Source organism: Triticum aestivum, chromosome 7D (assembly GCF_018294505.1).
Source record: "Triticum aestivum cultivar Chinese Spring chromosome 7D, IWGSC CS RefSeq v2.1, whole genome shotgun sequence".
In the NCBI taxonomy this organism is placed as follows: domain Eukaryota; kingdom Viridiplantae; phylum Streptophyta; class Magnoliopsida; order Poales; family Poaceae; genus Triticum; species Triticum aestivum.
The window spans coordinates 8824286-8848525 of NC_057814.1; the positions used below are offsets into that span (position 1 = coordinate 8824286).

A 24240-nucleotide genomic window follows, 5' to 3' on the forward strand; every position below is an offset into this window, starting at 1 on the left:
TACCAAAATTTTCAAGATACGGTTAATTCCAAATTTACAATTTTCACGTAATTATTATATTCTAGAAAGAGTAAAGGGATATATGACGTAAATGTGTTTTGCATGACACATACAATGATGTTAACCTTACACAGGCTCAGTCCATATACTCCCGCATATATTATTAATAGAAATTCTAAAATTTAGCGCCAAATATAATACCGTGCCTTATATTTTGGACAGCGTGAGTAATGACTGCTCCATTAATTCGCACCGTATTATTAGTTACATGATCCTTTCAGTATACAGTAAAATATCATTTATGAGCCTACAGGAACCTTTGACAATGGACATATGGTTTTTCAATGTTTTGAAAGATTTTCCTTAATCATGTGGCTCATATATACATAACGATACATCCACTAATTGGGATGACAAACCTACCTACTGATTAATGAGGAGAAAAATATATTGTGTCGCAATCCAATATGTTTGGACCACAAGAGGCTGCAACTAGCTGCAAGAGAACTGGTCCATTGATGCAGAAAGCGAATAAATTCAGTGGAAAAACATGTGCAATGGTACCAGTACCACCATACTTTGCTTGGACCATGGAAAATTCCCATTTTAGTTCCGTAATATAATTTTCTCAGCACTATTATCAGTACACTTGCAGTACCATATTGTAGACTAGCTATGTACGTTTGTCCTAGGGTTTCTTTTCAAGTCTTAAAATGTATAGAACCCCTCTGGTCTGGTATACGGAACCCCCTCGTATTTTGAGTCTTGATTACTAACTGGGAAATGCAATTCCGATGGTATAATTTTTGGTATCGAACTTGTGTATTAGCTAAATTGGTGATCAAAACTAGACACAAAACACGACGGCGACTGTTGAATACCAGACCAAAGAGAGCATATGTTTGGCTACCTCGTGCTGTACGGCTAAGATGATATGAAAGTAGTTAGGTTCATCAAAGTGGCAAAAGCTAAGATGCACCCTCTGTCATTCACACGCACATTGGTGTGCATGTAGATGATATTGATGCATATCCATACAAACTTATTCCTAGGATCCACCGAGACCACACAAATGCCTGCATAAATGTAAAGCAAGAGCAAGTGTAAGCTAGTAGTCCTCTCTCTCTCTCTCTCAACCCTTAGCTTGCAATTCTTCTCTCTTCATGCATGCATGTCTACACAAAATGATATACATACATATATACTTGCAAGCAGTAGTAGTTAGTTAGCTCTCTCCCACACAGGCATACTTGTACAGCTGTGCTACATACTGATGATGGCGTCCCATGAACCCCACCACCACCTACTCGGCTTCTCCTCCTCATCGCCGGTGACTCCTAACCCTGCCGCCATGGCCATGGCCTTCGACCACCACGGCCTGTTCGCTCCACTCCACGGGGACATGCCACCGCGATCCGGAGGTGCCGACGACAGGCCATGGCCGCCGCAAGTGTCGACGCTCTCTCTCTACGACACGGCCAGCCAGCATGAGCTGCAACCTTTCACGGTGGCGCCGCCATCGATGATGTCCATGCAGCAGCAGCCCTTCCGGTTAAATAGCTCTAGGTACCTGGGCCCTGCGAGGGAGCTGCTTGGTGAGTTCTGCAGCCTCGAAGGTGATGCCATGAACGGCGGCGCGATGATGCGAGCTCCGAAGCGGGACGGTGAAGTGGAGGCGTCGTCGCCGGCGTGTGGCCCATGGGGCGCCAACCCGTCTCTGAGCTCCATGAATTACATGGCGCTCGAGAGGAGAAAGGCCAGGCTCTTGTCCATGATTAAAGAGGTAGGTACACACACATGCCTACTATTGTTCTTGTTGCTACTAGTTAGTTACTGCCTATTCGGTCGATCTTATGATTAATTTACAGAGCCATGGCTTAGCTCTCACCCTGACTTGCAACTTTTGAGTCTGTTATTGTCTTGTGAGCACTTACTTTGGTGACGTTTCCTCCAAGGAATCCCATAAATATGTCGACATTGGCATACATTGCATAAGTTAAAGTGATAGATACAGTTTCATCCTCACTCTTATGTACAACTTTTCATCCTATCTAGGCATCTTGCTATATGCAATTAACAAAGCAACTTCTAATAAATTCACTTATATATTCTCACCTTAATTAATTTCCTGGTCTTGATTCTTTTTTACGGAGCTGCATCTGGTTATATATTTTTTGGTAAAAAAATTGTAGTCGTGTTGTTTTTTGTGTCACCCACATGATTATACATTTAGAAATCAAGATGCCATTTGTGGTGATAATTGCTAGCTACAGCAAGAGAGTATAACTATCCTAAACTAAATTAAGAAGGATCCTAGCTTCATTATCAATGAATTCAACTCGTATCATGTATTATGAAGGTGGACAGGTGCTACCGACGATACCGTGAGAAAATGCGGGCGACAGAGTTGTCGTTCGAGGCGGTGGCCGGCACGGGGGCAGCACAAGTGTACACGAAGCTGGCGATGCGTGCCATGTCACGCCACTTCCGATGCCTGAGGGATGCGCTCGTGGGGCAGATACGAACTTTGAAGAAATCAATGGGGGAGAGCAGGGATGCCGAGGGCATGTTGGTAGCACCGGGTGCGTCAAAAGGGGACACGCCGAGGCTAAGGGTTGTGGACCAATGCCTGAGGCGGCAAAGGGCGTTCCAGCAATATGGGGGTGCTGCCGCCATTGAGAGCTGCCCATGGCGCCCCCAGCGCGGCCTGCCAGAGCGCGCCGTCGCCGTCCTCCGCTCGTGGCTCTTCGAGCACTTCCTCCACCCGTACGTGTGTTCCAAATAATCTATCTCCATCTTCAACGTCAAACTATCCTCATGTCTAAATAGTTACTCTATAGAACTTATAAACGAAAGTTGTGCCACCATCTCACTAAAGTTTCTCTTGTCCAAAGAGTGCAATTTTAGGCGATTTTTTTTTTAAAAAAACCAACTGAAAACTATAAAAAGGAAGGTACTTGGCAAAATAAATCAAACAGAACTATGTGAATTAACAGGTATCCAAATGACGTAGACAAGCACATTCTGGCGCGCCAATCTGGGTTATCAAGAAGCCAGGTGTGTTATTCAAACATGAGCACCGTAGAACTACCTTAATATTTTTCATAGAAAATATTTGTTGTGAATATGAATGTATGATAATTGTACACTTAACTAGTAGAACCTTATTCATTTTCTAGGTTTCCAACTGGTTCATCAATGCAAGGGTTAGGCTATGGAAGCCCATGATAGAGGAGATGTACGCAGAAGAAACCATACAACATGAGGACGGTGGCACTAGCGGTGGTAAAGGCGAACTTGCTCCCACGGATCATCATCACAACAACTTGGCAGCATGGACGACGGTTACGACAACAGGAGATCAAAGTTGCCATCGCCTTAGCGGCAGAAACAACCCTGGTGACTGCTTCATCCCATCCTCCCTGGTTGCCGACGGCAGCCAATTTCTCCATGACTACCCAAGTTTGTGCAGTGATAGCGGCAGCGGCATGGTGTCGCTTACCTTGGGACTCCAACAGCAACGGGCGTTTACATCACCGGCGATGATCATGCAACAACAATCGCCGCTCATGATTGGAGCTGAGGAGGAAGACATGGTGCTACCGTATAGGAACCTCATGGGGTCTGAGCTGTTGCATGATTTCGTAGGCTAGGAGCCTGGGAGACAAGAACATAATCTAGTGCTACAACCCATATAGGTGCCACCAGATTCTTAGGCAACCTGCACCGATTGATTGAATATGTGTATATTGTTGTACAACTTAAGTAAAGAAGTTAATTACAAATGGCTATGACCACTATTTATTTATTTCGTGCCCAAAAACTTGTAGTAAGCCCTAGGGTATTAGTGAGAACTAAGGAATGGGGTCTCAACGTAAAAATACCTATGTCCAAATGTGGTTGGATGCCACGTCGACCTTAGATTATCGTTCTTTTGTCCTATATATGCGGGTTTGCTTCTTCTCTTGACTGCTAAAATTCTTCTCAAAATCTAAAGGAGCATTAATTAGAGATCATATAACATATTTCCCGAAATATTGTAACCATTTTAACATTTCCTTGAAAACTCTTATTTTGTTAACTATTTACACAATCAAGTGGATATTTGTTGTTGAAATAGATGAACATCTGGCACAAATGATTTCTAAAAAGTTTCATTTTGCACTGAGCATTTTTTCTAGCCACCCTTTCAATTGTTGCGACTCATAGGGACACTTGTAGTTTAAAAAAGTTGCGCCATGTTCTCAGTTCTAGGCTTCACCGGTTTCGACTATTTACATGGGCTCTTAGTTTAATTTGAAGATGGCATCTTTGACTGGCAAAAAGATATAAATGCGTCATGTTTTGGATTGTACAACTTAGAAACCTTGTGGCTATGATTTTTCACAACATGTTCTAAACCTGTGCTAATCATAGTTTTAAATAGCACGCTAAGCCTTTTAGCGGTGGACCTCTTCTAAGCGCTATAGCACGCTATAGCGTGCTATTTAAAATGTTTGTTCATGTGTTTGAATCAAAGTCCCTTAGCGCAAGACCTCTTGTAAACGCTATAGCGGGCTATTTAAAACCATGGTGCTAATACAACTATGACTGGAAAATAAAGTATAGCTGCTGAAAAAAAGAACATTTTCAGTGTACTTTATAGAGTAGAAAAGAACAATCGTAGGTATGCTAACTAGCTAGCAGTGTTTGCATTACGTGGGCCTAGAAGGAACAAAGAGGATTTGTATTGGGCTTAGTTGTTGTGGGCTGCATCTGCCCGGTTATGCTTCATTCTCCATGGACACAACAGAAAAAAAAAACGAACGCTATCTCCTCCCTCCACATCGAGAGATCACTGTATGAGAGCATCTCCAGCGTATCCGGTAAAACCCCATCCCACAAATATCGTTTAAGTGCCGCCTTTGAATAAATTTGCGGTACCGCGAGGCCTCCGACGCAAAACAGATCCAGTAAACTCATCCGGCAAACATTTGCTGGACGAGTTTACCGGATCTATTTTGCGCCAGAGACCTCGCGGTACCGCAAATTTTCCGAAGCTTTGCAAATTCTTGATTTTCAACAATATAAATTGAATAAAACCATAATATAAATTAAACATATAAATAATGGTCCGAAAGGCAATTCACAATACAATAATCGTCTTCATTACAATAAACGTTCAAATTTGAATAATTAATACAACAATAAATTGTTCAAATCACACACAAATACATGTGAAATTTATTAAATTAAATATGGGAGTCTATCTCTGATACGTCTCCGTCGTATCTATAATTTTTGATTGTTCCATGCCAATATTCTACAACTTTTACATACTTTTGGCTACTTTTTATACTATTTTTGGGACTAACATATTGATCTAGTGCCCAGTGCCAGTTCCTGTTTGTTGCATGTTTTTTGTTTCACAGAAAATCCATATAAAAACGGAGTCCGAACAGGATAAAAATTGACGGAGATTTTTTTTGGGAATATATGTGATTTTTGGGAAGAAGAATCAACGCGAGCCGATGCCCAAGGGGGCCACGAGGCAGGGGGCGCGCCCTGGGCCCTCATGGCCACCCCGTAAGGCGGTTGGTGCCCTTCTTTCGCCGCAAGAAAACTAATATCCGGATAGAGATCGTGTCCAAAATTCAGCCCAATCGGAGTTACGGATCTCCGGGAATATAAGAAACGGTGAAAGGCTAGAATCTGGAAGGCAGACGAACGTAGAAACAGAGAGAGATAGAGAGACAGATCCAATCTCGGAGGGGCTCTCACCCCTCCCATGCCATGGAAGCCAAGGACCAGAGGGGAAACCCTTCTCCCATCTAGGGAGAAGGTCAAGGAAGAAGAAGAATAAGGGGGCCCTCTCCCCCTCTCTCCCGGTGGCGCCGGAACGCCGTCGGGGCCATCATCGTCACCGCAATCTACACCAACACCTCCGTCATCTTCACCAACATCTTCATCACCTTCCCCCATCTATCTACAGCGGTCCACTCTCCCGCAACCCGCTACCCTCTACTTGAACATGGTGCTTTATGCTTCATATTGCTATCCAATGATGTGTTGCCATCCTATGATGTCTGAGTAGATTTTCTTTGTCCTATCGGTAATTGGTGAATTGCTATGATTGGTTTAATTTGCTTGTGGGTATGTTGCTGTCCTTTGGTGCCCATCATATGAGCGCGCGCGTGGATCACACCATAGGGTTAGTTGTATGTTGATAGGACTATGTATTGGAGGGCAAGAGTGACAGAAGCTTCAACCTAGCATAGAAATTGATGCATACGGGATTGAAGGGGGACCAATATATCTTAATGCTATGGTTGGGTTTTACCTTAATGAACGTTAGTAGTTGCGGATGCTTGCTAATAGTTCCAATCATAAGTGCATAGAATTCCAAGTCAGGGATGACATGCTAGCAGTGGCCTCTCTCACATAAAACTTGCTATCGGTCTAGTAAAGTAGTCAATTGCTTAGGGACAATTTCACAACTCCTACCACCACTTTTCCACACTCGCTATACTAACTATATTGCTTCTTTACCTAAACAGCCCCTGGTTTTTATTTACGTGCTATTTATATTCTTGCAAACCTATCCAACAACACCTACAAAGTACTTCTAGTTTCATACTTGTTTTAGGTAAAGCGAACGTTAAGCGTGCGTAGAGTTGTATCGGTGGTCGATAAAACTTGAGGGAATATTTGTTCTACCTTTAGCTCCTCATTGGGTTCGACACTCTTACTTATCGAAAGAGGCTACAATTGATCCCCTATACTTGTGGGTTATCAATCTCCCACAGAGTTGCTACTGATGCTCAACAAGATCATCATAGAGCAAGCACTGCTCTCAATCTTCCGGTAGGTGTCAAGAAATGCATTGATCTCATCTGCGTCCCTCGCAGGCTTCACACAACTACCAACATTATCATAATAAAACTCTAATTTCAAATCCCTCTCATCCTCGATGATCATGATGTGTAAAATACACTTGCAGTCATGATGGGATTTCTTATCCCAGAAGCGATAAAGGTCTCGAACAATGGAAAACACCAAGCTTGTAACACACCAAATGCCCTCTCAATATTCTTTTGGCGTGCTTTTTGTGCTTCGGCAAAAATCTTGTGCTTCTTGGTTCTGGGGTCACTAACGTTCTTCACAAATGTTGACCATGGAGGATAAATACAGTCAGCAAGATAGTACGCCATGGTATAGTTATGGCCATTGATGGTATAGGCATGGCCATTGATGGTATAGTTGCAAGCCGGAGCTTTTTCACTAGCTAGCTGAGGAAAAAGATGAGATTTCTGCAAGACATTGATATCAATGAGAGACCCCGACATATCAAAGAAGCAATGTCAAATCCATAAATCGCATGAAGCCACGGCTTCAAGCAGAATGGTAGGTTTATGTTAGTGGCCGGTGCATTGCCTGGTCAAGCCATCAGGCAGTTCTTCCACCTCCAATGCATGCAATCAATACTCCCGAGCATGCTTGGCCATTCCCTTTCTTCGTTCATTGCCATCAACCTCTTTGTGTCCTCCTCATTTGGACTCGAAGATACTCCTGGCCAAAAATCAGGATCACATTAGTACAACGAGGTGCTATACAAACGGTTTTTAACCCCTTTCCGCGACGACATTCGGAACCGTCGCCTAGTGAGTGTGGGCGATAGTGGGGTCCTTCCCACACGTCCCAGAAACCGTCGGGGATATGCCCTCCTGGCACACACGCTCGGCAAAATGAGGTCGTGTGCGACCGGCGAGCGACCAAATACGGTTATACGTACAGTAGTGCTAAAAAAATACAATTATACAGGCAAAATCATTTCCGGTCGTAAGTACATCCCACACAGCCAGTCCTCGCTAAACGTTTCCGTTCGTATATACATCCCACACAGTCGCTCCAAGGAAAATGTTTCTGTTCGTAGGTACACCACACACAATTTTCCCCGTTAAATCGTTTGTGTTAACATTTCCATTGCACACGGTATTAACAATTTTATTGTTTGCGTTATTGAATGCATCATACACGGTGCGTAGAAGAAAATGTGTGGCAAAGGCTGTCCATCACACACAGTTTTTATGTGGTAAACGTTTGCGCCAGGTGGCCTAATGCAAACAGTTTTCAAAAGGATGTTGTGTGTGATTGTTCATTAATATAACACGGTTTATTCCTAAAAACCGTGTGCGTTGCCTGAGGTCATCGCCCATGGTTTTTTCTCAATAACCGTTTGCAATACAAAAACCCAGTTAGCAGGCTAATTGTCCTATTATTAATAATCAATTTATTAATCTAATTGACATTTCATATTAAGCACACAATATATTTCATTTTCATAATTGAAATACATCAGAGTACAACATCATATACCTTCAGCACTCGGCTACCCCATTCCACAACTGCACCAGCACCAAGTTTCATATACAACATCTATAACCTTTCGAAATTAGCATCATAGACGGTACATAGACAGATGTATCTCATCTGGGAAACTGCTGAAGCAGAAGGCGAATATTGAGCCTTCATTGATGTTGAAGGTCTTTGCAACTTTAGGCCAATGCCTGTGGATGATTGACCGTCCATCCTTCGTCCTCTTCAGGAACACTTCAATATTGAACCGTGGGTGTTGTATGAATACCTTCCTCACCTCCTAACCATACAGGTGGTTTGAGAGGTAATCATCAGTGAACTACTTTGGAAAGGCCTGAAAACAAGGATATGCATAAATATCTTCTCTATATTGGAAATGGGGCAAAGAAATAAAAAAGGCAAGGTATAATAGTCAGTACCATCCTATAGTGAACTGATGTCTTCTTCATTGTGCAGACAAAGATCTTGTTGTTTTTTGTCGCTAATTTCTTTATCCTAACAATCTTTCTGAGTTTCTTGACTTGACTGATATTCATGGACAACTCATTTCCCCATATGCAAAAATGGTCGAACAGTGGGTCAAAACTTCTGACAGCAGGACCTACATGTGCAAGACCAAATTGCTAAAAACCTAAATATTAGAATGGTTCCTACGATTGCACAATAATGTGCTATTAGACAAAGGACCATGCATGTGCAAACCTTGATTGTAAACCTCAGTGCTTCCCATTGTTTCCCTGCAACACATATAAGGTAGTTAGTCATCAGGTTAAGTGAGGGTTCGCATGCTATCAGTAAAATACGTTGATGAAAAATAAGCACACTACAGATTCATCAGATTAATTCAAGCCACGTGGAAAACCCATTAATCCAAACCAAGCATGATTAAGAACTAGGAAATATAGCACTTGTATATGTTTCTCATGTATTAAGTGCAGCCAAATTCGATTTATTCCTCACATGCACAACAATACAAAATTCTACCCACGACAATTGGACATCACATTGCAGAATTAAACCAAATAGTTAACTAAACACCACAACAAATGAACCAAACATTAACTGAGCACCACATTGCACAATATAACATACTCCTAATAGAAGATCAGATAGTTAACCAAACCAAGCATGCTTAACAACTTGGAAATACAACAATTGTATTTGTTTCTCATGTATTTAGTACAACCAAATTCAATTTATTCCTCACATGGTATACAATAACAGAATGCACCCACAACAATTGAACATCACATTGCAGAATTGAACCAAACAGTTAACTAAACACCACAACAAAAACGTTAACTGAGCACCATATTGCACAATATAACATACTCCTAATAGAAGATCAGACAATTAACCAAACCAAGCATGCTTAACAACTTCGAAATATAGCAATTATATTTGTTTCTCATGTATTTAGTACATCCAAATTCGATTTATCTCTCACATGGTATACAATAACACAATGCACCCACAACAATTGAACATCACATTGCAGAATCGAACCAAACAGTTAACTAAACACCACAACAAATGAACCAAACGTTAACTGAGCACCACATTGCACAATGTATAACATACTAGAAGATCAGACAGTTAACCAAACCAAGCATGCTTGACAACTTGGAAATATAGCAATTGTATTTGTTTCTCATGCATTTTGTAAAGTAAAATTGAATTTATTTCTCACATGGAAGACAATACAAAATTGCACCCTGAAGAATTGAACATCACATTTGCAGAATTGAACCAAACAGTTAAGTGAACACAACAACTAATTAACCAAACAGTTAAAAGGGTGGGCTCGAGAAAACGCCACGAACTGTCGTTTAAAGTGTCCAACCGCATCGCGTCGTCGGCGCGCGAGGCGTTGACGGTGGCCTCGATGGCGAGGTGCTCCTCCAAGATTTGGGGGTCGGCACGAATGGCAGCCATCACGACCTCATCCGCGCATGCGGCCGCGATTTGCTTCTCCGCTGCCAAATGCTCCTTGAGATCCTGGCTATACTGCGTGCACCATGGCTTAGGGTGGCGCTTATTTGGTGGAGGGGTCGGTGATTTGGGTGGAAGGTGTCGCGCCGGCGGTCGGGGCATGTGGGATGTGGAAGGAGGAGGAGGATAGGGGTCGGGTGTGGATTACCTGCCTGGATAGACGAGGCCGAGCAGCGTGAAGGAGGGTCGCCGGCGAGGAGGCGGCGCTGCAAGCAAGGAGTGAAGGTTTCAACTTGGAAAGGAAGGCAAAAATAGGGGAAATGTGGTGGTAAGGGGGAGGCGGCGGGGAGGTATATATTTCCGCGGAAGCCGAAAATTTGGAATCGCTTCAGCGAAAAAACTGGCGCGCAAAGTGTCATTAGACACGGTCCCTTATTCAGAACTGTGTACGATATGTGAACATCACAAACAATTCAGATAGCTTAACCCGTGTGTGATGAGTTTGAACGTCAAAAATTTTGGTTCGAATATTCCTAGTTACTGTGGTCAGCCACGTCATTGCATAATTTGGGTACACAAAGGAGACTACAACACACCCACACTTCTTAATCGAGCAAGTTCAGCAATTAAATAGAGCTAGTTGACCTAAACATTACTCTAACAAATTAAAGACCGGCGCTCTTAATTAAACAAAACAAAGAGTACTACTACGGCTGGTGCTCGTCGATCTCCGCCGCCGCCTCCATGTCTTGTGCCCGACGGTCTCTTGGGGAAGGGGCTCCATGGCATCCATCACACCATACTCGGCAAGCATCTCGCCATCCGCATCCGTCATCTCTTTGGAATAGGCCGCCACGAGCTGGGCGTGGGCGGCTGGATTTGGGCTTTGGCGGGCTTCGTCGTGGCAAGGTATGCCGCACAGGAACCGACGGCTGCTCGAACGCTCTCGACGATTGCGAACTCTTCGGCTGTGGGTTGCCGACCGTTGTCGGAGAAGCTTCGTTCAATTTTGTGCGTTGACCGCCACGTGCTGGGCGTGGGCGGCCTCAACATGGTCATGGGCAGCCTCCATCCGAGCTAAGGCCGCCGCTGCGGAATGGACAGCTGCTGTGCCACTCTCGCCAGTTGCTATCTGAGGGAAGTATGCTCTAGAGGCAAAAATAAAGTTGTTATTTTATATTTCCTTATATCATGATAAATGTTTATTATTCATGCTAGAATTATATTAACCGGAAACTTGATACATGTGTGAATACATAGACAAAACACCGTGTTCCTAGTAAGCCTCTACTAGACTAGCTCGTTAATCAAAGATGGTTAAGTTTCCTAACCATAGACATGTGTTGTCATTTGATGAACGGAATCACATCATTAGGAGAATGATGTGATGGACAAGACCCATCCGTTAGCATAGCACATTGATCATTCAGTTTTATTGCTATTGCTTTCTTCATGTCAAATACATATTCCTTCGACTATGAGATTATGCAACTCCCGGATACCGGAGGAATGCCTTGTGTGCTATCGAACGTCACAACGTAACTGGGTGATTATAAAGATGTTCTACAGGTATCTCCGAAGGTGTTTGTTGGGTTGGCATAGATCGAGATTAGGATTTGTCACTCTGAGTATCGGAGAGGTATCTCTGGGCCCTCTCGGTAATGCACATCATAAGAAGCCTTGCAAGCAATGTGACTAATGAGTTAGTTGCGGGATGTGTATTATGGAACGAGTAAAGAGACTTTTCGGTAACGAGATTGAACTAGGTATCATCGTAACACAAGTCTGAAACACCACAGATGATTTGAGTAGATATGGGTATATCTACTTACTGAAACACAAGTCTGAAACATTTGAAAAGTTCAAAGAATTTCAGAGTGAAGTGGACAATCATCGTAACAAGAAAATAAAGTTTCTACGATCTAATCGCAGAGGTGAATATTTGAGTTATGAGTTTGGCCTTCATTTAAAACAATGTGGAATAGTTTCACAACTCACACCACCTGGAACACCACAGCGTAATGGTGTGTCCGAACGTCGTAACCGTACTTTATTAGATATGGTGCGATCTATGATGTCTCTTACCGATTTACCACTATCGTTTTGGGGTTATGCATTAGAGACAGCTGCATTCACTTTAAAAAGGGCACCATCTAAATCCGTTGATACGACACCGTATGAACTATGGTTTGGCAAGAAACCAAAGCTGTCGTTTCTTAAAGTTTGGGGTTGCGATGCTTATGTGAAAAAGCTTCAGCCTGATAAGCTCGAATCCAAATCGGAGAAGTGCGTCTTCATAGAATACCCAAAAGAAACTGTTGGGTACACCTTCTACCAGAGATCCGAAGGCAAGATGTTTGTTGCTAAGAATGGATCCTTTCTAGAGAAGGAGTTTCTCTCGAAAGAAGTGAGTGGGAGGAAAGTAGAACTTGATGAGGTAATTGTACCTTCTCTCGAATTGGAAAGTAGCTCATCACAGGAATCAGTTCGAGTGATGCCTACACCAACTAGAGAGGAAGCTAATGATAATGATCATGAAACTTCAGATCAAGTTACTACCGAACCTCATAGGTCAACTAGAGCATGTTCCGCACCTGAGTGGTACGGTAATCCTGTTCTGGAAGTCATGTTACTAGACCATGACGAACCTACGAACTATGAGGAAGTGATGATGAGCCCAGATTCCATAAAATGGCTTGAGGCCATGAAATCTGAGATAGGATCTATGTATGAGAACAAAGTATGGACTTTGGTTGACTTGCCCGATGATCGGCAAGCCATAGACAATAAATGGATCTTCAAGAAGAAGAGTGCCACTGTTGGTAATGTTACTGTCTACAAAGCTCGACTTGTTGTGAAAGGTTTTCGACAAGTTCATGGAGTTGACTAGAATGAGACCTTCTCACCCGTAGCGATGCTTAAGTCTGTCCAAATCATGTTAGCAATTGCCGCATTTTATGATTATGAAATCTAGCAAATGGACGTCAAAACTGCATTCCTTAATGGATTTCTTAAAGAAGAGTTGTACATGATGCAACCAGAAGGTTTTGTCGATCCTAAAGGTGCTAACAAAGTGTGCAAGCTCCAGCAACCAATTTATGGACTGGTGCAAGCATCTCGGAGTTCGAATATACGCTTTGATGAGGTGATCAAAGCATATGGTTTTATACAGACTTTTGGAGAAGCCTGTATTTACAAGAAAGTGAGTGGGAGCTCTGTAGCATTTCTAATATTATATGTGGATGACATATTGTTGATTGGAAATGATATAGAATTTCTGGATAGCATAAAAGGATACTTGAATAAGAGTTTTTCAATGAAAGACCTCGCTGAAGCTACTTATATATTGGGCATCAAGATCTATAGGGATAGATCGAGATGCTTAATAGGACTTCACAAAGCATATAGCTTGGCAAATTTTTTAAGAAGTTCAAAATACATTAGTCAAAGAAAGGGTTCTTGTCTGTGTTGCAAGGTATGAAGTTGAGTATGACTCAAAACCCGACCACGGCAGAAGATAGAGAGAGAATGAAAGTCATACCCTATGCCTCAGCCATAGGTTCTATAAAATATGCCATGCTGTATACCAGACCTATTGTTTACCTTGCCATGAGTTTGGCAAGGAGGTACAATAGTGATCCAGGAGTAGATCACTGGACAGCGGTCAAAATTATCCTTAGTTACCTTAAAGAGGACTAAGTAAATGTTTCTCGGTCATGGAGGTGATAAAGAGTTCGTCGTAAAGAGTTACGTCGATGCAAGCCTTTGACACTAATCTAGATGACTCTAAGTCTCATTCTAGATACGTATTGAACGTGGGAGCAATTAGCTAGAGTAGCTCCATGCAGAGCATTGTCGACATAGAAATTTGCAAAATACATACGGATCTGAATGTGGCAGACCCGTTGACTGAACTTCTCTCACAAGCAAAACATGATCACACCTTAGTACTCTTTGGGTGTTAATCACATAGCGATGTGAACTAGATTATTGACTCTAGTAAACCCTTTGGGTGTTGGTCACATGGCGATGTGAACTATTGGTGTTAAATCACATGGCGATGTGAACAAGATTATTGACTCTAGTGCAAGTGGGAGACTGAAGAAATATGCCCTAGAGGCAATAATAAAGTTGTTATTTTATATTTACTTATGTCATGATAAATGTTTATTATTCATGCTAGAATTGTATTAACCGGAAACTTGATACATTTGTGGATACATAGACAAAACACCGTGTCCCTAGTAAGCCTCTACTAGACTAGCTCGTTAATCAAAGATGGTTAAGTTTCCTAACCATAGACATGTGTTGTCATTTGATGAATGGGATCACATCATTAGGAGAATGATGTGATGGACAAGACCCATCCGTTAGCATAGCATATTGATCGTTCAATTTTATTGCTATTGCTTTCTTTATGTCAAATACATATTCCTTCGACTATGAGATTATGCAACTCCTGGATACCGGAGGAATGACTTATGTGCTATCAAACATCACAACGTAACTGGGTGATTATAAAGATGCTCTACAGGTATCTCCGAAGGTGTTTGTTGGGTTGGCATAGATCGAGATTAGGATTTGTCACTCCGAGTATCGGAGAGGTATCTCTGGGCCCTCTCGGTAATGCACATCATAAGAAGCCTGGAAAGCAATGTGACTAATGAGTTAGTTGCGGGATGATGTATTACGGAACAAGTAAAGAGACTTGCCGGTAACGAGATTGAACTAGGTATGGAGATACTGATGATCGAATCTCGGGCAAGTAACATACCGATGACAAAGGGAATAACGTATGTTGTCATAACGGTTCGACCGATAAAGATCTTCGTAGAATATGTGGGAGCCAATATGAGCATCCAAGTTCCACTATTGGTTATTGACCGGAGAGGTGTCTATATCATGTCTACATAGTCCTCGAACCCGTAGGGTCCGCACGCTTAACGTTCGATGACGATTTTGTATTATATGAGTTATGTGATTTGCTGACCGAATGTTGTTCGGAGTCCTGGATGAGATCACGGACATGACGAGGTGTCTCGAAATGGTCGAGAGGTAAAGATTGATATATAGGACGATGGTATTCGGACACCGGAAGTGTTTCGGGATGCATCAGGTACTTATCGGGTCACCGGAAGGGGTTCCGGACACACCCGGCAAAAGATATGGGCATTATGGGCCAAGAGGGGAAACACACCAGACACAAAGGGGCTGGTGCGCCCCCCCACATGGGCTGGCCAAATTGGAGAAGGAAAGGGGAATGAGGAAAGGAAAAAGGGAATACGTTTGCCCCTTGCCCCTCTTCCCTTCCTACTCCGAATAGGAATAGGAAAGGGGGAAGGCCGAATTGGGAGGACCCCAAGTAGGATTCCTCCTACTTGGGGCGCCCCCTTGGCTGCCTATCCTCCCCTCCAACCTATATATATGTGGGGAGGGCACCGCTAGAACACATCAAACATTGTTAGCCGTGTGCGGCGCCCCCCTCCACAGTTTACACCTCCGGTCATATTCACGTAGTGCTCAGGCGAAGCCCTGCGCGGATCACTTCACCATCACCGTCACCACACCGTCGTGCTGACGAAAATCTCCCTTGACACTTTGCTGGATCAAGAGTTTGAGGGACGTCATCGAGCTGAACATGTGCAGAACTCGGAGGTTCCGTACGTTCGGTGCTTGATCGATCGGAACGAGAAGAAATTCGACTACACCAACCGCGTTAACAAACGCTTCCGCTTTCGGTCTACGAGGGTGAGGGAGTCCTGGACTAAGGGGTCCTCGGACGTCCGGCCTGCTGGACATGGGCCAGACTAATGGGCTGTGAAGATACAAGACTGAAGACTCTACCCGTGTCCGGATGGGACTCTCCTTGGGATGGAAGGCAAGCTTGGTGACCAAATATGAAGATTCCTTTCTCTGTAACCGACCTTATGTAACCCTAGATCCCTCCGGTGTCTATATAACTGGAGGGATAGGTCCGTAGAGGCTAATCATCATAATCATAGTCATACAGGCTAGACTTCTAGGGTTTTAGCCATTACGATCTCATGGTAGATCAACTCTTGTAACACTCATATTCATCAAGATCAATCAAGCAGGAAGTAGGGTATTACCTCCGTAGAGAGGGCCCGAACCTGGGTAAACATCGTGTCCCCTGTCTCCTGTTACCATCAACCTTAGACGCACAGTTCGGGACCCCCTACCCGAGATCCGCCGGGTTTGAGACCGACATTGGTGCTTTCATTGAGAGTTCCACTGTGCCGTCATCAAGAGGTTTGATGGCTCTTTCGATCATCTACAATGATGCTGTCCAAGGAGAAGTCTTCCTCCCTGGACAGATCTTCATATTCGGCGGCTTCGCACTGCGGGCCAACTCGCTTGGCCATCTGGAGCAGATCGAAAGCTACGCCCCTGGCCATCAGGTCAGATTTGGAAGCTTGAACTAAGTCGTGGATATCCGCGGAGACTTGATCTTCGACGGATTCGAGACCCCGGCAGCTGCTCCCTGCCACCACGATGAACATGACATAAATCTGTCATCGGACCACACCCAGGAAATAGCGCCTGTAACTGCTCTGGCCTTAGATCTGGAACAGATCGCGCCATTCGTGGACGGGAAGCTCAACCCCGCCACGGAGGCCGCAGACTCAGCGGCATTGGAGCCGCACATAGACCCGACTTCAAGTGACATCTGTGTCACCGGAACCATGGACTCGTCTCCGGCTACAGGTTCCGAACCTTGTGCGTCCGCGTACGTCGAGCTTGATCAGTCATCGATCGTCGAATTCAGCTCCGCGGACATCTTCCGGCACTCGCCCTTGGGCGACGTGCTAAACTCATTAAAAAATCTATCCTTAGCGGGGGACTCACAGCCGAATTATATCCGGTTCGAACTGGAGGCTGATGACGGAGAGTTTCGTTTCCCACCCACCGCCCAGTTCATAGCCACTGTCGAGGACTTAACCGACACGCTCGATTACGGCTCCGAAGACATCGACGACATGGATGACGATGCTGGAGAAGAAGAGGCCCAAAATCCGCCGTTTACCGGACGTTGGACGGCCACTTCCTCATATGACATATACATGGTGGATGCACCAAAAGATAATAGCGGTGATGACAAGGAAAATCCAGTTGAGGACGAGCCTCCTAAGATACAACCAAAGCGCCGGCGTCAGCGGCGCCGCTCTAAATCACGCCGCAGCAAAGACAGTAACACCGCCACAGGAGAAGATAACACACCAGACGGTCCCGAAGATAATGAAGACCCCAACCTCCGAACATGACGAACGGGAAGACGGGCAAGTTAGCCCCGACGAACAGGGCATAAACGAAGACTTGGAGGACAGTAATTATTTTCCGCTCTCTGAGGAGGAGGTGAGCCTCGGCAACGAGGATTTTATCGTGCCTGAGGAACCTCTCGAACAGGAGCACTTTAAGCACCAGCTAATAGCCACTGCAAGGAGCCTGAAAAAGAAGCATCAGCAGCTTCAAGCTGATCAAGATCTGCTAAATGATAGATGGACTGATGTCCTGGCATCCGAGGAATACGGCCTCAAGCACCCAGCCAAAAGTTACCCGAAGTATTAATTGCTACCTCAGTTCGATGATGAGGCGTTGGAGCCTGTACCATCATCGTGCAATGTGGCTGACTGACCACCACGTGGTCGGGACAAAGCGGCAACTCAAGCCAAACACCAGCCCGCTCCACCTCACCATAAAGGCAGAGATAAAACAGCTCGGGGACATACCTACGACCTGCGGCAAAAACTGGACAATAGAGCAGGACATACTAGATCGATCTACGGATCGCGAGGACGTGCCCCGACACGTGACAACGACTACCTATTCGGACACGACAAGCCTAGTCACGCCCGGGCCGAAAACCGCAGACGGACTCCATCAGAGCTAGGTCGTGATGTGGCCCGATATAGAGGCGCCGCCCACCCTCTTTGCTTCACTGACGAAGTAATGGACCATGGATTCCCGGAAGGGTTTAAACCCGTAAACATCGAATCATATGATGGGACAACAGACCCCGCGGTATGGATCGAGGATTTTCTTCTCCATATTCATATGGCCCGTGGTGATGATCTCCACGCCATCAAATATCTCCCACTAAAACTCAAAGGACCAGCTCGGTATTGATTGAACAGTCTGCCCGAAAGCTCCATTGGCAGCTGGGAAGACTTGGAAGAAGCCTTCCTTGACAACTTCCAAGGAACATATGTCCGACCTCCGGATGCAGATGACTTAAGTCATATAGTCCAACAGCCCGGAGAGTCAGCCAGGAAATTCTGGACTAGGTTCTTAACTAAGAAGAACCATATCGTCGACCGTCCAGATGCCGAAGCCCTACCGGCCTTTAAGCATAGCATCCGCCACGAATGGCTCGCCCGACATCTCGGGCAGGAAAAGCCGAAGTCCATGGCAGCCTTACGGCACTTATGACCCGCTTTTGCACGGGCGAAGATAGTTGGCTAGCCCGTTGCAATAATAATGCAAGCGAACCTGGCACCTCTGAAGCCAAGGATAGCAACGGCAAGCCCCGACGCAACAGACATAAGCGTCGAAACAATGGCAACCATACCGATGACACGGCGGTCAATGCCGGATTCAGTGGCTCCAAGTTCGGTCAGCGGAAGAAGCCATACAATAAGAACAATTCGGGCTCATCCAGCCTGGACCGCATACTCGATCGTCCGTGCCAGATACATGGAACCCCAGAAAAACCAGCCAACCACACCAACAGAGATTGTTGGGTTTTCAAACAGGCCGACAAGTTAAATGCCGAGAACAAGGAGAAGGGGTCGCAAAGCAAGGACGATGACGAGGAGCCTCGGCCACCGAACACAGGGGGACAGAAGAAGTTTCCCCCTCAGGTCAAAACGGTGAACATGATATACGCTACCCACATCCCCAAGAGGGAAGACAAGCACGCACTCAGGGACGTCTATGCGATAGAGCCAGTCGCCCCAAAATTCAATCCATGGTCTTCCTGCCCAATCACCTTTGATCGCAGAGACCATCCGACCAGTATCCGTCATGGTGGGTTAGCCGCACTGGTCCTCGATCCAATCATCGATGGATTCCACCTCACGCGGGTCCTGATGGACGGTGGCAGCAACCTCAACCTGCTCTATCAGGATACAGTGCACAAAATGGGCATTAATCCATCACGGATCAAGCCCACAAAGACTACCTTTAAAGGAGTCATACCAGGTGTAGAGGCCCGCTGCACGGGCTCTATCACATTAGAGGTTGTCTTCGGATCTCCGGACAACTTTCGAAGCGAAGAGTTAATCTTCGTCCCCTTTCGCAGTGGCTATCACGCACTGCTTGGACGAACCACATTTGCTCGATTCAACGCGGTGCCACACTATGCTTATCTCAAGCTCAAGATGCTCGGACCACGCGGCGTCATAACAGTCAATGGAAACACGGAACGCTCCCTCCGCATTGAGGAGCACACTGCCGCCTTAGCAGCAGAAGTACAGAGCGGCCTTTTCAAGCAGAACCTTAATTCGGCGGCCGAGCTCCCGGACACTGTTAAGAGAGTCCGGACAATTCTGCAGCAGGACAGCTCGGCTCGTCAGGAGCTCGACTAACAATTCGGCCTTTGTCCCAGCCCCGATCAAGTGGCGGCATTAGTGCCACGCATACATAACTACGCACTTAAAATACCATGGGCATAGACAGAGGCATAACTAGCTTGTGATCCACAATACGGCTCAACCGCCTCCGGACACACATACTTTCACTGTTTCCTTTTTCTCTTTTCCAGGTTTCTTTTTCACAAGCCTTCCTTGATGGCCTGATCACAGGTCCTTTCGAAGGATAAATGTACCAAGACGGCAGTAAGCATGGACGTATAGGGGAATTTCTAGGTGGTCTCTTTAACGATCACTCTACCTGTTTTCAGGACCCACATGCAACTCTCCTTGGTTGTGGCATGTTAAATAGCCTTTTGCTCATTGCACTATTTGTATGAATGCACTTTGACGTATTACCAAATTATAATGGAAACAGTTTGCGGCCCAAATTCTACGGCTCTAGCTTACTACCCTTTATTCTTTTCCTTTTTGATAACTTTATCAAATAGCACCCGTACTTTGGTACGTTTCAATTTGCTAGGGGCTTCATAGCACCCCGCAATACGGCAACAAAGTCTGAACACTTTTTATAGTTCGGCACCCCGAATTTAGCACTATATGCATTGGCTCCGAATCATGTCTTTGGTCAATAGTTGGGTTGCCCGGCTCCTGTGCTTACTACCTTACATTCCGCTATATCGGCTAGGGTAGTAAAGGGAGAACTACTGCGATTGTGCCCTGGTTTACCCGGATGAGCACCTCAGTAGAGAAAGCCGAAAACTGACTGTCATGATGCGGCGAGAGCCGGTCAGCTCTTCGGAGGTCTCAAATCTTTAGAGATTTTTTCTGCATTACGCGAGGGATTGGTACTTGCCCAATCAGGTGTTTACAACATCCTAGTTCGAATACTAGGGGCTGCGCCTAATTTTTTCTTGTCAAACTCCTATGGCTAAGTGAGGGTGTTCAAGCCGCATAGTCTGATTGCCTGGTTCGTTGCGCTAAACACCACCTTCAAGGACCAAACAATTGGATCAAGAGTGTTTAGATTCCATCCCGAACACCCCCGTACTACCTACGTGGGGGCAGAAGCCGACGACTGGCCAACTCTCAGATTTCATACAACACGGCCGCACAGGAGGTAAAATTTCTTTTTAAACAAACATTATATTACATAACAACTTTGTTTCATCATACAAGGCAGAGACAACATGAATGTATTCATTCGAAGATAATGTCGTGCGCACATTGCGTTGCCACAATACGATACCCCTCCAAGACGTCTTCGAAATACCGCTCGGGCGTGCGGTGCTCCTTGCCCTCTGGTGGTCCCCCGGTCGCAAGCTTGACGGCGTCCATCTTCGCCCACCACACCTTGACGCGGGCGAAGGCCATGCGAGCGCCCTCGATGCAGACCGACCGCTTGACGACGTCCAGCCGAGGACAGGCATTCACCAGCCGCTTCACGAGCCCGAAGTAGCTGCTGGGTATAGCTTCGGCAGGCCACAGCCGGATTATTAAATCCTTCATGGCCAGTTCGGCCACCCTATGCAGCTCGACCAGCTGTTTTAGCTGATCGCTAAAGGGCACTGGATGTTCTGGCGCAAGATATTACGACCAGAACAGCTTCTCCGTTGAGCTCCCTTCTTCGGCTCGGAAGAACTCCACAGCGTCAGACATACTGTGTGGCAGATCCGCAAATGCCCCTGGAGAACTCCGAATCCGGGTTAGTAAGAAGTACTTCTTCTTCACATACTTGCTTTGCATACTAAACGCCTTACCCGACGTGATTCTCTTGGCCTCCTGGATCTCCTAGAGGGCGCCCCGGGCTTCAACCCGGGAATCTTCCGCACTTTGGCGAGCCTTAGCGAGTTCGGTCTTTTGAACCGAAACATCGCGCTCCAAGGTCTCGCATTTCTTCACGGCATCCTGGAGCTCCTGCTGGACCTCCTCAAGCCTGGCCTCGTGCTTCTCACGGGCGGCTCGTTCCTTGGCAGCTTTCTCCTCGGCCTCAGCCAGCGCCTTTTTAAGGGCCTCGACCTCGGTCGTCGCTCCTACACATATCATGGCACTACGGTTAATACACATCATTTATTCTTTCCGAATAAAAAGCAAGTTACGACATACCTTGTTTGTCCTCCAGCTGCCTTTTTACAAGGCCGAGTTCTTCTTCGGCCCGCTCCATACTCAGCTTTAGTCCGGAGACCTCCGCTGCTCAAGAGGTTGCGGCCAGCAACGACGCCTGCTTATTCACATAAGACATATTTAGTTAGTTTCCTGCGAAATTTAATTGATCCTCTGCCCGGCTTTTCTTTCCGAACACCGGACAGTGTCTCAGGGGCTACTGTCTATATTGGGATTTTCTTTTTTGCGTCGCTTACCTCAAAGCCTGTCAGCAGGCTGGTGCAGGCTTCGGTCAGTCCGCTCTTGACGGACTGAACCCTCTCTACCACCGTACCCATAAGGATACGTTGTTCCTCCACAATGGGAGCACCTCGTAGCGCTTCCAGCAGATTATCCGGTGCCTCTGGTTGGACAGAGGTCACCGGCGGTATAGATCTCCGGAACCGTCTTCGGAAGGGGGCCGAACCGAACATGGCCCCCATCGCCAGTCTCCATAGGGATTTGCTTCCCCATGTGTCCGGCGGCCGAGGTTTCGCCCTCTGGCGCCACCCCGATAGCCTCCTGAAGCTCTCCCTGGCCTAGGAAGGTCCTTGGGGACAGCACCTCGTCGTCGCCCTTGGCCTTGGGAGAGTGAGCGGCCGGCGGTGACTCGCTGGCCATCGCCTTTGAATCCAACGAACCTCCCGATGAGGATCGCTGGGAGCTGTCGTGGGCCGGACTGCAATAGTATAATTAAACATGTTAATACCATGAAGAGGAGAGGCCGAATACATGGACGTATACGGGTCTTTAGTACTTACGATGCGGCCAGGGGCCTGCTTCGGGGGGGGGGGGGGGGGGGGGGTCGCTCTGGGCTGCTGTCGACGTCCCACACGGAGTTATCCGCAAGGGGGCCTTTCCCCCTCTTGGGCGCCTCCGCCTCCAGATTTGTAGAGGCCGCCCTCTTCTTCCTTCCCCCATCAAGGGGAGAGCTGCTTTCTTCCTCCTCCTCCTCGTCGTCTTCGGCGGCAGAGGAGTGAGTCTTGTCTTTGAACGATACGTCCGAAGCTCCCTTAAGCAGGGGCCACTGCGGACCCCCTTGGCCTTCTTCTCCGGCGCCTTGTAGGGCGCCGGAACCAGCATCTTTGCCAGGAGTGGGATGACTGGTTCCTCGGGCAAACCTAAAAAAAATAAAATACCTGAAAAAATAAAATAGTGAAGTTTAGATATCTTCCTTGAACAACATCGAATCCGCTCCGCTTTCTCTTCCCATACCTGAAAAAATAAAATAGTGAAGTTTAGATATCTTCCTTGAACAAACAAGTAGAGGATGCACCTTGAGACGAGAAGGACTTACCGCATTGGCAGGATGGGCACGATCGTGCCCGCGGTCCGAGTCTATGTCCGGCCGCGTCTCATTGCCCTTAAAGAGCAACTTCCAGACATCTTTGTGAGTGGTTCCGAAGAGCCTTTCCAAAGTCTGGTGCTTCTCCGGATCAAATTCCCATAAAGGGCATGGTCGGCTCTGGCATGGAAGAATCCGGCGAACTAGCATCAGCTGGATCACGTTGACGAGCTTGATGTTTTTATCCACCATGCTTTGGATGCGCGTTTGCAGCGCTATCAGCTCGTCCGACGAAGACCAGTTTGGGCCCTTCTCTATCCAGGAGGTGAGCCGCATTGGAGCTCCGGATTTGAACTCGGGAGCCGCGGCCCAGGTAGCGTCGCGGGGCTCTGTGATGTAGAACCACTGTTTCTGCCACTCCTTGACGGTCTCCACAAAAGTACCCGTGGGCCATGTAACGTTGGGCATCTTGCTCACCATGGCACCTCCGCACTCTGTGTGTTGGCCATCCACCACCTTCGGCTTCACGTTGAATATCTTGAGCCACAGTCCGAAGTGGGGAGGAATGCGGAGGAAGGCCTCACACACGACAATAAATGCCAAGATGTTGAGGAAGGAGTTCGGGGCTAGATCATGGAAATCTAGCCCATAATAGAACATAAGTCCACGGACAAACGAGTGGAGAGGAAACCCTAACCCGCAGACGAAATGGGGGATGAACACCACCCTCTCATTGGGCTTCGGGGTGGGGACGATTTGCCCCATGGCCGAAAGCCGGTGGGTGATTTCTTTCACCAGGTACCCGGCCGCCCGAAGCTCGGCGATGTCCTTCTCCTTGACGGAGGAGGCCATCCACTTGCCTTGCGCTCCAGATCCGGACATGGTCGAGTGCTTTCTTGAGGCGGAAAAGATGAGGAC

At 46.3% G+C, this 24240-nt stretch overlaps 1 protein-coding gene across 1 annotated transcript; it reads left to right on the forward strand.

Annotated features, from left to right (window-relative positions):
* Positions 1 to 1065: 1065 nt before the first annotated feature.
* LOC123167417 (homeobox protein BEL1 homolog) lies at positions 1066 to 3778 on the forward strand. Its single transcript, XM_044585256.1, has 4 exons — positions 1066 to 1783; positions 2360 to 2766; positions 2997 to 3057; positions 3180 to 3778. Exons 1-4 carry the CDS (start codon positions 1274 to 1276, stop codon positions 3651 to 3653), a joined length of 1452 nt encoding a protein of 483 aa, XP_044441191.1. The 5' UTR covers positions 1066 to 1273; the 3' UTR covers positions 3654 to 3778.
* Positions 3779 to 24240: the final 20462 nt, after the last annotated feature.

Bases quoted from the DNA above. Each gene is read 5' to 3' on its own strand.
- LOC123167417 (XM_044585256.1), top strand. From the start codon at position 1,274: ATGATGGCGTCCCATGAACCCCACCACCACCTACTCGGCTTCTCCTCC. The intron at 2,767-2,996 runs GTACGTGTGTTC...GTGAATTAACAG, and splicing joins TTCGAGCACTTCCTCCACCC to GTATCCAAATGACGTAGACA. The intron at 3,058-3,179 runs GTGTGTTATTCA...TTCATTTTCTAG, and splicing joins CTGGGTTATCAAGAAGCCAG to GTTTCCAACTGGTTCATCAA.